Source organism: Phoca vitulina, unplaced genomic scaffold, assembly GCF_004348235.1.
Source record: "Phoca vitulina isolate PV1807 unplaced genomic scaffold, GSC_HSeal_1.0 scaffold37, whole genome shotgun sequence".
NCBI classification, from domain to species: domain Eukaryota; kingdom Metazoa; phylum Chordata; class Mammalia; order Carnivora; family Phocidae; genus Phoca; species Phoca vitulina.
The window spans coordinates 9,551,461-9,566,119 of NW_022589740.1; the positions used below are offsets into that span (position 1 = coordinate 9,551,461).

The 14,659-nt window shown below is 47.1% G+C and overlaps 1 protein-coding gene across 7 annotated transcripts in view; it reads left to right on the forward strand.

The window, feature by feature from the left end:
- Positions 1–14,659, forward strand: part of PIP5K1B (phosphatidylinositol-4-phosphate 5-kinase type 1 beta) — a 297,690-nt gene that overhangs the window by 262,116 nt on the left and 20,915 nt on the right. For 6 of the 7 annotated variants that reach the window (XM_032427595.1, XM_032427597.1, XM_032427594.1 and 3 more), the window contains one exon: positions 14,149–14,266. The exons of the other annotated variant lie outside the window; for it this stretch is intronic. In XM_032427595.1, coding sequence (XP_032283486.1) covers positions 14,149–14,266 — 118 coding nt within the window. The remainder of the gene's footprint in view (positions 1–14,148; positions 14,267–14,659) is intronic. 7 annotated transcript variants of the gene reach the window in all.

The following is a 14,659-nucleotide window of genomic DNA, read 5'->3' on the forward strand; positions in this document are numbered from 1 at the left end:
TGAACAGAGTAAGATAATGGCTGGCATATTTTGTGGCATTCTACAAAGTGCCCAATCACTTCTTGGTTGGCTTATGCATGCGTTTTCTGTGGAAGGTGGAATTCATCGTGTGTGACACGTGGTCCGTGGCTGCATATCTGACCCCGGTATCCAGGGCTCCAAACACCAGCCAGGTCCGGCCCACAGCTGCCCCGCCAGCCCCTCTGGGTGCTCTCGGCACCAGCCGCAAAGCGCAGCCCATATTGAACCCCGGAGGTACAGACAGGGACTTTAGCAGTGACCAGCATCCTCACCCGTATCCGTGGCCACGCTCCCCGAGCTGATCGTTCTGGTCCTCGGCCGTTCACAGAAGCACCCCACACCATTTCCAGGCTGCACGTCAATCCTCATCAACCTTCAAAGCCAGTATTTCTTTCTTTTTTGTTTTGTTTTTAGATTTTAGTACTTCTTTATCACAGCCTAATACATTAATTTTAAATGCCTAGGACACATTTCTGCAAAGTACTATTTTCAAAAAAGTTACATAGGAAATAGTACACATGCAACTCACCCAAGTTTTATCATGCTAAATAGATGTGGAACTTACTGTCTTACTTCCTGCTCTTACTTTGCATGTGTGATCACAGACTGTTCTCCCCTAGAACTCTTTTGTTTTTATAATTTTTAATTTAATTTTTAATTATTAATTGTTAATTATTAATTTTTAAATATAATATTTAATAAAAATTGTGTCTTTAAGATTTATAATCTGATTTGACATATATACATGGTGAAATGATTACTGTGATCAAGCTAACATACCCATCCTCACATTATTGTTTGTTTGATTGAAACCAGGAGCTTGGTTCTGGTTACTACATGTTAGCTTGTGTGTTTCCTTCACTAGATACGGACTCCTGAAGAGAGGGACTAGGTTTTGTGTCTCTTTGTTTCTGACTGGTTGATTTGGTTTTGGGGAGGGGGTGTTGTTTTTTTAAGGTTTACTCTCTTAGTGACTTTCAGGTGTATAATGCAGTATTGTTAACTGGAGTCACCATACATCACATTCTCAGCTCTGGTTTATCTTATAACTAGAAGGTTGTACCACCGTGTGTGTGTGCGTGTGCGTGTGTGTGTGTGTGTGTGTGTGTGTAGTGAGAGCACCTGAATCCACTCTCAGCAAATGGCCAGTATATATAATAGGGTTGTATCAACTGAGGTCATCATGTATACTTTAGATCTCTAGATTTATTCATCCCACATAACTGCAACTTTGTATTCTTTGACCAACATGTCCCATTTCCCCATCTCCCCGCCCCTGGTAACCACCATTCTACTCTGTGTTTCTAAGTATCTGACTTTCTGAGATTCCACATAGAAGTGAGATCATGCAAACTGACCTTGTTTCTTTCGGTATCTATTAGCCAGTATTTCTTAAGGTATATTCTAGAGCCACCTGCTTCAGAAACAAGTTGTTTAAAATGTCACTCCCTGGGCCTGTTGGTAATCCTAATGCATCTTAAAGTTTGAGAATCACTATTTAAGCAAGTGGGTAAAGTGACCTTGTTTTTAAAGCACCTAATTTGTTCCTTAAATTATAGAAAGGGTCTTGGGACAAAAGCGTCACTGCCTGAGATTAAAGCTGAGTCATGATTGGAAAACCAAAATAAGTTCCAGTTGTTCTCCGAGTTGCCAGTGCTGTATACCTCCCAGATCATCCCGGGCACCTCCAACTGTCTGCCCACTGGGGATCTTTTCAGTTTCACTCCCCCTGCACTGCTTATGTATTTAATGACTCCGGACAGGGTGTTGATTTGGCTGGCAGAAATAGGTAGTTTATGTGACATCTTCCAGTTATTCAAATCAGAGTTTATAAATAGTTTGGCATTGGCCTCACCACATATAAGAAACTTCTTGTCATTCTGAACCTCTTTGAAGCCACCAGCCACACTGAAAATCAATTCTGCGTATGGTTTTCCGATAGCCCTGAACAGTTATAATTACATCTGTGAAAAGCAAAGCTGCCTTGTAATCTGTTCTCATATTATTTTTTCCAGCAGCTTCCACAGCCTTGGTAGTAGTTTGGATGTTGACTAAATGATGCTGAGGGTGGTCATTTCAGCCCTCTGCATTTTTAGCACATTGGTACAAGGAGGACCCAAGTCAAGCCTGAAAGCTAAGGCACACATATTATCTAATGATTTCTGGTAAATAATAAAGCCTCAGTGAATGTTTGGTGGATTTTACTGAAGAAAGGCCTTACTTTTTAAAGTTAGAAAATGTAATATTCAGCAAAGAATAGGAATGGTACTTTTCTCAGGTCCCCAGAATATTCATTTCCTCAAGGTTCAGGTTACTGGTGTTCGGGGCTAAGGGAGGGGAGAACGAGTGCTAATGGGCCAGCCTGTTGCTAAGGCAGGGTTTTCCTCTGAGCACTGATGGCCCCCGCATGGGTTTGCTAGGACGGTTGTAACAAAGTACCACACACTCGGTGGCTCACACAGAAGTGTATCGTCTCATGCTTCTGGGGGCCAGAAGCCCGCCATGTTGGTGTTGTTGCTTCCTTCCCAAGCCTGTGAGGGAGAATCTGTCCCATCCTGTCGCCTGGCAGTTTGCGGTCTTTGGCATTCCTTGGCTTACAGAAGCATCACCCCAGTCTGTGCCTTCACCCCCACATGGTGTTCTCCCTGTGTGCCCACCTGGACATGGGTTACACTGGATTAGAGCCCACCCCACTCTAGTCCGAACTCAGCCTAATCATATCTGCAATGACCCTCTTCCCAAATAAGGTCACATTCTGAGGTACTAGGGGCTAGGACTTCGACATACGAGTTTTAGGGGACACGATTGAACCTATAACACCATCTCTCTGAGTAAATCTTTGCTTTTCTGGATTTTTTTTCCAATCCTTATAGCAATATCGTGCTGATATATCATGCTGAAGATGGGAATGAATTATCTCCTGGTCATTTTCTCTTAAACCCTAACTGATGCCGTCAGCTTACACAGCAAAAGGCATTTCCATTTCAGCATACTGATTTCAGCATTTCTGATATGCTCCTCTGATCTCAAACTTCGGTTTTCTGCAGAAATTGAGAGAGGGCCAACTGAGCTAAAAATCCAAGCTCTCGGAAGCTGGAAGGACCTCATCAGATTCAGAGCCCTGATGTGTACGGGGAGGAAGCTGGAGCCCGGGGAGGTCAGATGGCTCACCCCGCTCCTTAGCCCCCGTGTGTCCCCACAGCGCACACAGCTTCTGAGTGTCGAGTTGGTACTGGAACTCAGCTACCTTGCCTCTTGTTCTAGTTCATTCTTCCACATACTGTACTGCTTCTCCCAGCCATGGAGGCCATTGGGTCCCCTGGGATTTAAAAGACCCCGAATTCCCGTTGCCTTTGTGGTGGTTTGCTGTTGCTGGAGAGTACAATCACCTCAGCTTTCAGCGCACGCCACTTAGCCGGGGATGTTCTGTGGGCTGTTCATATTATAAGAATCTGTCTTATTCCCCTAAGCCTTACCTCTGGACCTACTTAAATGTATTCTGTCTCAAGTCCATGGATGAGCACTCTGGGAAGAGAATGAATTCTGATCCTAAGGTCTGCCAGATACGGACAGAAAACATGTTTCCCAAGAGAGCCCAAGCGATTCAGTGTTGTAAAGTCCAAGAGAAATTACTTTGTCAAGGTTTTTTGTTTGTTTGCTATTTTATAGTAATGATATATGTACTTACTTGCTCCTTTTCAGCCTTTATTATGTATTTTTCCCATTTTTTTCAAAGACTTTAAGTCAATGACCCAGGTGTGTGAACGATTTACCAACTTTGGTGTGGCTTTTAGCGCAGTACCTACAACAGACGAGGCGCTCAGTATACATTTGGATGAACGATTTATAGTTCAGTGAGTAAAAAAGCAGATACTGTTCTTGATGCTCGTTCATTACTGAAATATATATATGGTAACACCCGCAAGTCTCAAGTGTGTCGTTCCACGAATTTTGACAGATGTGTCCACGCAAGTAATCATCACCCAGATCAGGATAAAGAACATTCTCATCACACCAGGAAGTTCCCTTCTGCCCCTTCCTGGTCAGGACCCCCGAGGTCATGGAGACATTCTCCTTTGTTTTCTTCCGGAAGCTGAGCAGGTCTGGCTTTCCCATGTTGTCTGTGATCCGTCTCAAAATAATTTCTGTGCGTGGGGTATCGGCATTCCTGTGGCTATTCTTTAATGTCTATTTCGGCCCCACTTCAGCCAATCAGGACTGACTTACAGGAATAGATTGGCCATTTAGAAATGGATCTGTGGATCTCTTTTCTTTCATAGTCGGACCGTTGTTGCGGCGAGTGTCTTAGGAACCCGGCAAAGAGCTCCTGCTCCGCAGGGGTTGCTCTCTGGAGGCCGTGTGGGGAGGGCATGCTCCAGCTGTCCGCCTGGCCCACGTCCAGGGGCCACCATGTGTTACCTGGGGTTGGACGACTTAGCCCTAATATTCACGTTACAGATGAGAGCCCCCATCTCACAGGGTTGTCGTTACCGATTAAATGAAGTAATGCGTGCGGTACCCTCATCACAGTGTAAACATCACTGTCAGTGACGGCTGGAAGCGCGTGTGGGAGGGCGGGGGGAAGAAAAATAAATCTAGAGATGGGGGGGGCAAGGCCCCGGAACTTGCAGGAGGGTTCCTTTTCGGAAGAGGTTTCTCCCTCCAGCCCCGCCCAGCACACACACACGCACGCACACGTACGCATACGCACACGTACATGCACGCGCACACACGCACGCACATGCGTGGACGCACGCGCACAGATGCGCACATGCACGCACACATACGCACGCATACGCAGACACATGCGCACACGCACATGCACGCATACGTACGCATACGCAGACATGCACACGCATGCATGCACACGCACACATACGCACGCATACGCAGACACATGCACACACGCACAGGCATGCACACGCACACATGCATGCACGCACACGCACGCACACATGCGTGGACGCACGCGCACAGATGCGCACATGCACGCACACGTACGCATACACAGACACATGCACGCACACGCACGCACACACGCACGTATGCCGCTGGGGGGAGCTTGGCCGGCCGAGCTCCCGGAGCCCCCGCGGCTTCCTGTTCCCGCCTCGCCCGCACCCCGCAGCAGAGGTGGCTTCTGTCTTCACCGGCCGGGTCCCAGTGCTGCCGGGCCCGCCGTGGGCTTCGTGCCTCGGGCGTTCACGTGTGTAAGGAGAGGGGCACGTTACTCCTGGCATGAGACCCACGGGCAGCCCTCCGGAGATCCCCAGGAGTGGGGCTGCCACTCGGCCTGCCTCCGGAGGAACGGGCAGCCTCCCCGTCTAAAAGGAGCAGGAGAGGGAGAGCGCCCTAGAGCGCAGAGCAGCAGCGAGCTCCTGGCTGAAGAGGAGACAAGACCGGGCGGAAGCCGCAGAGCCCGCCGAAACCCGCTGTGCAGCAGGGCGGGTTAGGAAGGTGGGTGGTGCGGCAGTCGGGAGCCAGCGAGAGGCAGTGACCGTGGCCCAGGGCCTCCCACTTCTCTGGGGCCGCCCTGGGGCGTCTTGCACACTCGCTGTCCACTCAGCCCGGGAGCTCACCATGATCGAGCTGCGCTGTCCTGGCCCCGCGGGAGCTTTGCTGCGTGCGGACACTGTCGGGGCTGGAGTAGGAACCTCAGGGCCCAGGCTTCAGAATTCCACACCTAGTAGCTGCCTCAGGCGCCCCCCCCTGCCCCCCTCACCCCCCACTGCAGCTAGAGTGAGCTTTCCTGAGAGAGGCACATGCTGTTGGCTTGAGCATCACACCACAGGTGTGTGAGCCGGGCTGCGATGAGCCTGCCCCCAGGCGGCCTGTATCTCCAGGGCTGAACAAGGATTTGCAAGCCTTTTAAAAGAGACTAGGCTGCACTTGGGGGTTTTCTCTGCAGGTAGAGTTTTCCTGTCCGCTCTTCTTGTCAGTGAATGTTCTGGTAGCTAAACTGGGAATAGCGGAAAAGGGATTCTTTGAGAAATGTTAGGAGGAACCTGTCTCTGCGAGCACACGGTGGTCCAAGCCCCACCCCCACGGCGAGATAGAGCCAGCCCCAGAGGTGACAGTCCTGGTGCCGCTCCTCTGCCTTTGTAAGGGAGAGCGTAACTGTCGCATTTGCTCTCATCTGCATTATCTGACTTGGGTCTCCTGATGGCCCTATGAGATGGGCAGGGCAGGGCCTGTCATTCCTGTTTCTACATGAAGAAGCAGGAGCTCAGCGTCAGGACTTGCTCAGACAAGTAACTCATAATCGCAGGGCAACGTTGTATCTAAGCCTCCATCCTCAGTCTACACGCTCTCTGTGTTTAATCCCCATGCCAGTCCATTTCTAAAGAGCAAAAACCCCCCAACATGAAACAGCCTGACGTGGGGAATTTAAGCAAAACTAAAAAAAAGAAAGAGAAAGAAAAAAAGAGACTCCATTTAGTCTTGTTGGGAACATTTTTCTTTGCATGGCCCAGCAACCATGGCTTTGAATCCAGAGAGGGGAATAGAACGCTCACTCCCTGGTGGCCACAGTATTTACAAAGTCATCATAATATAAATTCCATGTATCAGTTTTCTCATTTTAGAATCAATCCCTGGACAAAGCAGGGAAAATGTGGTTATAGCTACAAGATAGATTATAAATATTAACAGCCGTGACAAAGTAGAGATAAAAGAAAGGTTTTTTTAAGTGGATCTAATACCAAGTGAGAGGAAAGCAGAGACAAAGACCAAATGATACAGGAAATTCAAGATATCCGGTATATGGTTGGTGGAATAAAAAAAGGTCAAGTGTCTTATTCAGTTACAAACTAAATAAAATATAAATAGCAAACGCTGGGAGGAAGTACAGTGTAGGACAGGGTCATGTCCTCCTGATGGAATCAATAAATGATGCTTTAGGTTGAGAATATCTTTTATTCCCTGATTCATCCAAAGATATGAAAGGAACCACCAAAAATGCTAAAAAGAGAGCCATCCCTGGAGAAGCTGCCCCCCGGGGTGGGGTCGGGGGCAGGACACAGGTCATGGCTTTTCATTGTAAATCATTTGATAGATTTTTATTACTTTGATAAGAGAACCTCAAGGCAAAGGACAAAAAACTGTGGAGCGTACCGTCTGTCCCCTGAGCACATGCCCCCGTGAGAATGAGCTGTAAAGCACTCATTAGGTCTGCAAACAGAAGTCAGAGTGTTCCCGGCTATAAAATCATCGATGACGGTTCTCAGCAATCCAGCCAGGCTAATGGTGCTCGTGACAGAAAGGAGCATTGTTGTAAATGTCAGAGAGGCCCGTGTGACATCGGAGAACCATTCAGGTCTGCTCTCCGGGGGAGCGCTGTGAGGATCTGAAATGCCCCCTCCTGAACAGCTCTTACCTACACCAGGTTTGCCGTGGGTGCAGAGAGCAGAGCCCAGAGCAGGTGCAAAGGATGGGCAGCTTCTCTGATTTTACAAGGGAAGAAGAACACAACTGGGTGGATTAACAGTTTCCCGAAAGCCTTGTTGCAAAGTAGGCGCAATTAGCCCTCAGACAGTCTGAACTGAGGGAATCGTGGCAAAAATTGATGGTGCAGAACCCAGGCAGGCAGCCAGACTCTTTAACCTAGTCACGTAATGTTGCTTCTAGAAATGGATCTTCCCAAGCTGCGAGGCTAAGGAGTGGCAGGCCCTCTGACACAACAGTTGGGTTTTGAGGGCACTCCTCCCAAGAGAGATGCTCTCACTTATAGTGACCCCTATAAAGGAATCTGGAAAACAATCAAATTAGAAATTGATTCCAGATAGGCCTGTGCCCAAGAAACCAACAGTACAGTAAACAGGACTGAGTAGCAAGAATATCGCATATCCCCCCCCCCCATGTCAGAACGGAAGAGAAACAAACATGAAATTGATCCCTGGCTCCAACATTTAAGTGAAAATCCTTTTTAGAACCAATCTGAACTTTACTACTTGAGGCATCTTCAAGGAAGGAGGAATTAGCTGCCGGCTGTAGATGCATTTTAGTTGGATTGGATGGTTTATTCTTGCATTATCTCCCTATTCTTTTAATATTTACATTTCATTAATTTTTTTTTATTTGTTTTAAAGATTTTATTTACTTATTTGAGAGAGAGAGAGAGAATGAGAGACAGAGAGCATGAGAGGGAGGAGGGTCAGAGGGAGAAGCAGACTCCCTGTAGGGAGCCCGATGCGGGACTCGATCCCACAACTCCAGGATCATGACCTGAGCCAAAGGCAGTCGCTTATCCAACTGAGGCACCCAGGCGCCCCTCATTAATTTTTTTAAGTAGCAAGGGATATTCACATACACATTTAAGCATACAATAAAAAGGTTCTTAATCACAAATACTTTGTTTTATGTGAGGTTCTTCTTGATTAGGAAAGATACAGCTTTGGGGCACCTGGGTGGCTTAGTTGGTTAAGCAGATGCCTTCAGCTCAGGTCATGATCCCGGAGTTCTGGGATCCAGTCCTGCATCGGGCTCCTTGCTCAGCCAGGAGCCTGCTTCTCCATCTGCCTGCTGTTCCCCCTGCTTGTGTGCTCTCCCTTTCTCTCTGACAAATAAAATTAAAAAAAAAAAAAAGATAAAGCTTTATCTTCAGTGGTGTGGGTTAGAACTTTGACTAATTTCTTTGCTAAAAACGTAACAGAATGTGAAAATGAATTATTATCGGTTTCAGCTGAAGCCCAAAACAAACCTGCAGGACTTACAAAGCAAGTGGCTAAAAACCAGTTGCGCAACTAGTAGCTGACCATCCAGCCCGAGGTCTTTAAAAGAGGTTAGAGAAGCCAAGAAATGAGTGCGCGGGTAGCATGTGATCTCGAGAGAGAGCAGTGAGGGAGCGGGGGCACACTGCAGCGGGGTTCTTCGGCGAGCGGGCCAGTGCCCCATGGAGTAGAGGGGGCATACCTGTGTCCCCTAGGTCTGACTCATGCCTGAGATCCCTAAAACTCCATTGGCAGAGCAAGGAGAGTTTGCTGTTTACAGATGATCTACGCCATTCACTCACTTGTATCTCTTGGCTGTGCTTTAAGTATTTATCTCATTGTCCTTTTGCTTCCATACTGTGTAAATTCTGTGAGGCAGAAATACCGATTTCAGTCTCTGCTCCATCCTAGCACCTAGACCACAAGATCCATAAATGGGAGTTTGTGTTGTGCATCCATTACCCTAATGTCTCCAACCACCCTGCATGTTTGATACTGTTCTCGTTTTCTGTGTGGGAACCGGGAGCTCAGGCGGCTGAAGAGAGTCATCCAGTATCACACACAACTCAGAAGACCCAGGATTCAGGGCTCAATCCTCTAGTTCCAGAGCTCATGCTCTGCCTATGAGGCTCTGTCGGCTCAGGTACCTGTTTTCCTAAAATGCATTCTCTTTTCGGGAAGTGACCGCTAGTTCTGTACTCTGATCTCACCCAGTAGATTTGTCATCCTCCTTACTCAGTATGTAAAGAAAGATCGGTGAATTGGATCTGTAGCTTTCACTCAATGCCAAGATGTATTAATGTCAGATTATTCTGAATGCACCTAATGGGACTTAACTGTATACATGCCTGATGATTTGTACAGGGCTATATTTTTTTTTTTTTTCAGAGTTCTTTCATAGGTCATTTTTTTTAATTAAAACATTAGAAGCTTTAAAAACTATTGTTCTTGGTAAATATTATTCTCTTTTTATTGTGGTAAAATCCACATAACAGGGGCGCCTGGTGGCTCAGTTGTTAAGCATCTGCCTTCAGCTCAGGTCATGATCCCAGGGTCCTGGGATCGAGTCCCGCATCGGGCTCCCTGCTCAGCCGGGAAGCCTGCTTCTCCCTCTCCCTGTGCCCCTCCCCCTGCTCATGCTCACTCTCTCTCAAATAAATCTCTTAAAATTTTTTCACATAAAACTTCCTATCTTAGCCATTTTTAAGTGTACAGTTCAGTGGTGTTAACATACACTAACGTGATGGTGCAACCAATCTCCAGAACTCTCTTCATCTTGCAGAACTGAAATTCTGTCCCCATGAAACTACTCGCCATCCCCCACCCTCTGCCCCCCCGGCAACCACCATTCATTCCCCTTTCCACCTCTGTGAATTTGACGACTCTAGATACCTCATGGAAGTAGAATTACACAGTATTTTTCTTTGAAGGACTGGCTGATGTCACGTACCATAATGTCCTACAGATTCAGCCGTTAACATATGGCAGAATTCACTTCCTTTTCAAGGCTGAATAATGTTGCATTGTGTGTGTATCAATTTTGTTCATCCGTTCATCCACCAGTGGACACTTGGGTTGCTCCCACCTACTGGCCGCTGTGAATAATGCTGCTATGGACGTGGGTGTGTTCATTTGCTAGGACTGCCCTAATAAAGTACCATAGATGAAGCGGCTTGAACAACAAAAATTTATTTTCTCCCAGTTCTGGGGGCTACAAGTCCAAGATCAATGTGGCAGCAGGGTTGGTTTCTTCTGAGGCCTCTCTCCTTGGCTGGTCAATGGCTATCTATCTTTTCCCCTGTCTTCACACAGTCTTTGTTCATGTCTCTGTCCTAAACCCTTTTTTAAAATATTTTATTTGTTTATGAGTGAAAGAGCAGGGGGAGCAGTAGAGGGAGAGGGAGAAGCAGACTCCCCGCTGAGCACAGAGCCTGATGTGGGGCTTGATCTCAGGACCCTGAGATCATGACCTGAGCTGAAACCAAGCATCAGACACTTAACCGACTGAGCCATCCAGGCACCAACCCCCACCCCCCCCATTTCTTCTTTTAAGGGCACCAGTCATATTGGATTAGAGCCTATCCCAATGATCTCATTTAACCTTAATTACCTCTTTAAAGACCTTATCTTTACAGATACATTGTGAAGTACTGGGGGCTAGGACTTCAGGCTATGAACTGGGGCTCAGTGGAGACACACAGTTTAGCCCATAACCTTGGATAAACAAATATCTCAGACTCTGTTTTCAGTTCTTTGGGGCTATATACCCAGAAATGGGATTGCTGCATCTTAGAGTAATTCTATTTTTAACTTTCTAAGGAAGAAAAATATGTTTATTTATAAAGCCTATTTTTTTAAAGATTTCATTTCAGAGAGAGAGCATGAGCGGGGGGGAGGGGCAGGGGGAGAAGGAGAAACAGGCTCCCCGCTGAGCAGGGAACCCGATACTGGACTCGATCCCTGAGATCTGACCTGAGCCGAAGGGAGATGCTTAACCGACTGAGCCACCCAGGTGCCCCAGTAAAGCATATTCTGCCTGCTTTTCCCCAAACCTTCCTGGCCATCTTTACTCTCCTCAAGCAAAGATCGCTGCAGTCACATCCAACACCATATACTGCCTTTGTTTTTGTTGGATCCCAGGATTATTTTCAAGTTCCTAGGTACGTCTTCCTTTGCTACCTCAATTTCTACAATGGCAGATCTCTAAAATTTCTGCAGAGCTGGCCCTAGAAAGGGGGCTTTATTGGAAAACAGGGTTCAGATCCTAAACTCTCCTCAACGGCAGTGTGACCTTGGGCAAGTTCCTGCGCCCCCCTGCCTCGTCCTCAATCCCTCATCTGTGAAGTAGACGTACTGGGGTGGCAAATCCAAGGGGGTGCTAGGCAGAGATGATGTGAACAGAAGAGGGCAGAGAGTAGCGGGTGCCCTGGAGGAAGGTCCCCGTACCTCTGCCACACCAGCTAGCCCTGTGACAGTGTAGACGGGTCCCCGGGCTTCCATAGACCTGCGCGCACGGTCTGTTCACCCCACAGCGTGGATTCTCAGAGCCCAGTTCTTTCATGTTGCCAGGTCAACTGGAATTATTTTTCTCTATTAGGAAGAAGAAAATGTTTTTTGAATGACTGGAATCTACCCAAAACAGCTCTAAAATTGATGTGACCTCAACTATTCTATCCAATTTCTGATATTTCTGGTACTATGCACTGAGACATCAATTTTAAAATCTTGACCCTTAGGTGCCTCATGAAACTTTTTACTTCAGTAAGATGTTTCGGATACTATAAAATTTACCCAAACTATACAGTTTTGTGGCTTCGGTATATTCACCAAGTTGTGTATTACTAGAAGCTAATTTTAGAACGTTTTCAATAGCCCAGAAAGAAACTCCACACCCAAGAGCAGTCATTCCCTAGTCCTCACCCTCTCACCCCCACCCCTGGCAGCCACTCATCTGCCTTCTGTCTCTCAAGATTCGCCTCGTCTGTACATTTCACATAAGTGAAATCATACAGTACGTGGTCCTTTATGACCAGCTTCTTTCATTGAGCATAAACGATTTCAAGATTCACCCACGTTGTTCCACGTATCAGTAATTCTTTCTTATTGCCAAATAATATTCCACTGTAGGAATTACTTATCCGTTCATCAGCTAGTGGACATGTGGGTTATTAAACACTTTGGGACTATTCTGAAGAATGTGACTGGGAGCATTTGTGTACAGGTCTTGGGGTGGGCACGTTCTCCTTTTCCTTGGCTCTACATCTAGGAGTAGAATTGCTGGGTTATATGGTTTTAAGGACCCACGGATAGAGGCCATGCGCACCTTGCTCTTTCAAGTCCGTCCGAACAAATTTTGTGTCCCGCACTGGGTAACCCATCTTAGAGTTTTGAAAACCGAGAGGACTTTTTTTTTTTCCTTACTGTGTCCAGAATGTAGGAGAAAACCCATCGAGGCAGAGTACAGTGGCTTTAACCCCTTCATTGCCACCTTTTCCCACATCACCGGGTGAGTGGCCCACAGGAGACTCCTCTCACCCTTGCTTCTTACTACTTGTCTAGTATTTTGTACCATTTTTTCATTGTATTTTATAATCAGGAAAAATACAAATGAACCTGATTAAGATTCATACAATTCTGACATTTTTTAAAAAAATATTGAAAAGGGTCAGGATTTCTGACTATTTCACAGAGCTTCCACGAACGGGTTCCTATGTTCAGAAGCTCCCAGCCTGGGGCAGGGCAGAGGACAACCGTGCCCTCAGCAGTCTCCTGGGCAGCAGGGGGCGGGGGGGCTCCAACAACAAGCTTAGAGGCTGGCTCCAGACTCCAGTTCTCGGATGGGTGTGAGCTCTGAGCTGGGCCCTGCAGGGGTGGCAGGCCCTGGTCGTGGGCGAGGGGAGAGACGGGCCGTCTTCCGCACTCCCGCTCTCAGGCCCGACCAGCTTGGCCCCAGTGGGCTGACGGGCAGCCACTCGTCCACCACTGTTGGTGGAGGTCCTGTTCCTGCACAGCCTTCCCAGGGAACGCTGCCAGAGGTTAAAAATGTAACTTTTATTTCAGTGAGGAAAAACTTGTGCATTCCTGAGCCCCGAGATTAATTCCCAATTTCAGTAGTATCAAAACGGACCAATGACTTCAACAGTTGTCACTGGTTCTCGTATCATGACCAAACAAGGTGGTTGCCCCTCATGAAGGACTCTCCGGGATGACTATCGGCCACCGTTCTTGTGGCATTTGCTGTCTACCAAAGGGACACCTAGGCTGTCCTCACAAGCACGTTCGTAATTCCTCGGTACTCAGAGAGTGTGCCTTGGCCGAGCAGCAGGAACATCACCTTGGAGCTTATTAAAAATGCAAACCAACGGTCTCTGTGTCCAATCAACTGCCTCAAACTTGGGGATGTAGGGCCTGGGAAAGTGGGTTTTTACCAACCCTCCAGGGGACTCTGGGGCACATTTAAGTTTGACAACTTTTCATGCCTAAAAGGAAAAGAGAACAGTACAAAGAAAGAAACCAATATTTATTGTGCACAAGGTTATCTTTATAAACCAGCAAAGCGTGAGTACTCTAAGTGGAGAACCTAAGCAGCAGGAACCAACTACTCAAAGTCAAAGCTGACCATTGCGCCTCGAGATGATAGCCCTTTGCCGTCACAAGGCCAGGGACCCACAAAACACTTCTCAGAAATATAAATAAGTGTCCCTTGCAGGGAAGCAGACAGCAAACACACTGCTAGTACAACCAAATTCCTTAAACTCAAGCGAGCGTATCTCCAGGTAGGACCATATTGCCTTTGAACTCTCAAAATCATCTTTTATCCCAAAAAGCTTTCCCAAACTCCACGTCTTTAGCCACAACTTGGAGGTTCCCCTGGATCTTGGTCCAGAGGCCACATGCTCATTATTCTTCTTCATTTTTCCAGTAAAGGGTTACCTTCCAGTTCAACATTTACCTTGGAAGAGGGGACCATCTACTTGACTTCTGAGCCAAATGCTCTGGAAATGCAGGATGATAACACCTCCGTGCTTGATGTCTATTTAGTAAGTAATTCCAGTTTCTTCCCCTTCCCTTGTGTTTACAGATGGACCCAGGCCACAGCTTCCATAAGAACAGGTTCTATAAGGCCAGGCAGGCTGGGGTTTTAAAAGAAACCATGGCTCTCCATCACTGGTGTGTCTATTCACAAGCCATGCTTTCACACAGTTCATGGAGAACATTCCAGAAGAGAGTATGTAGGGTAAGATGCTAAATCACTCTACGTAATAAGAGAACAGATCCCCTAATTGTGAGGCAAAATGGGGCTCCTCCGTGTTAATGTCTTCTTTGACTCCAATGTATCCACCTTGTGTGTGAGTCTTCTTGAATTCTGGGTTACTGCCTTGGTAAATTGGTAGCTTAAGAGGCCCAGAACTGGGCTGTGGGAAGAACCTGCA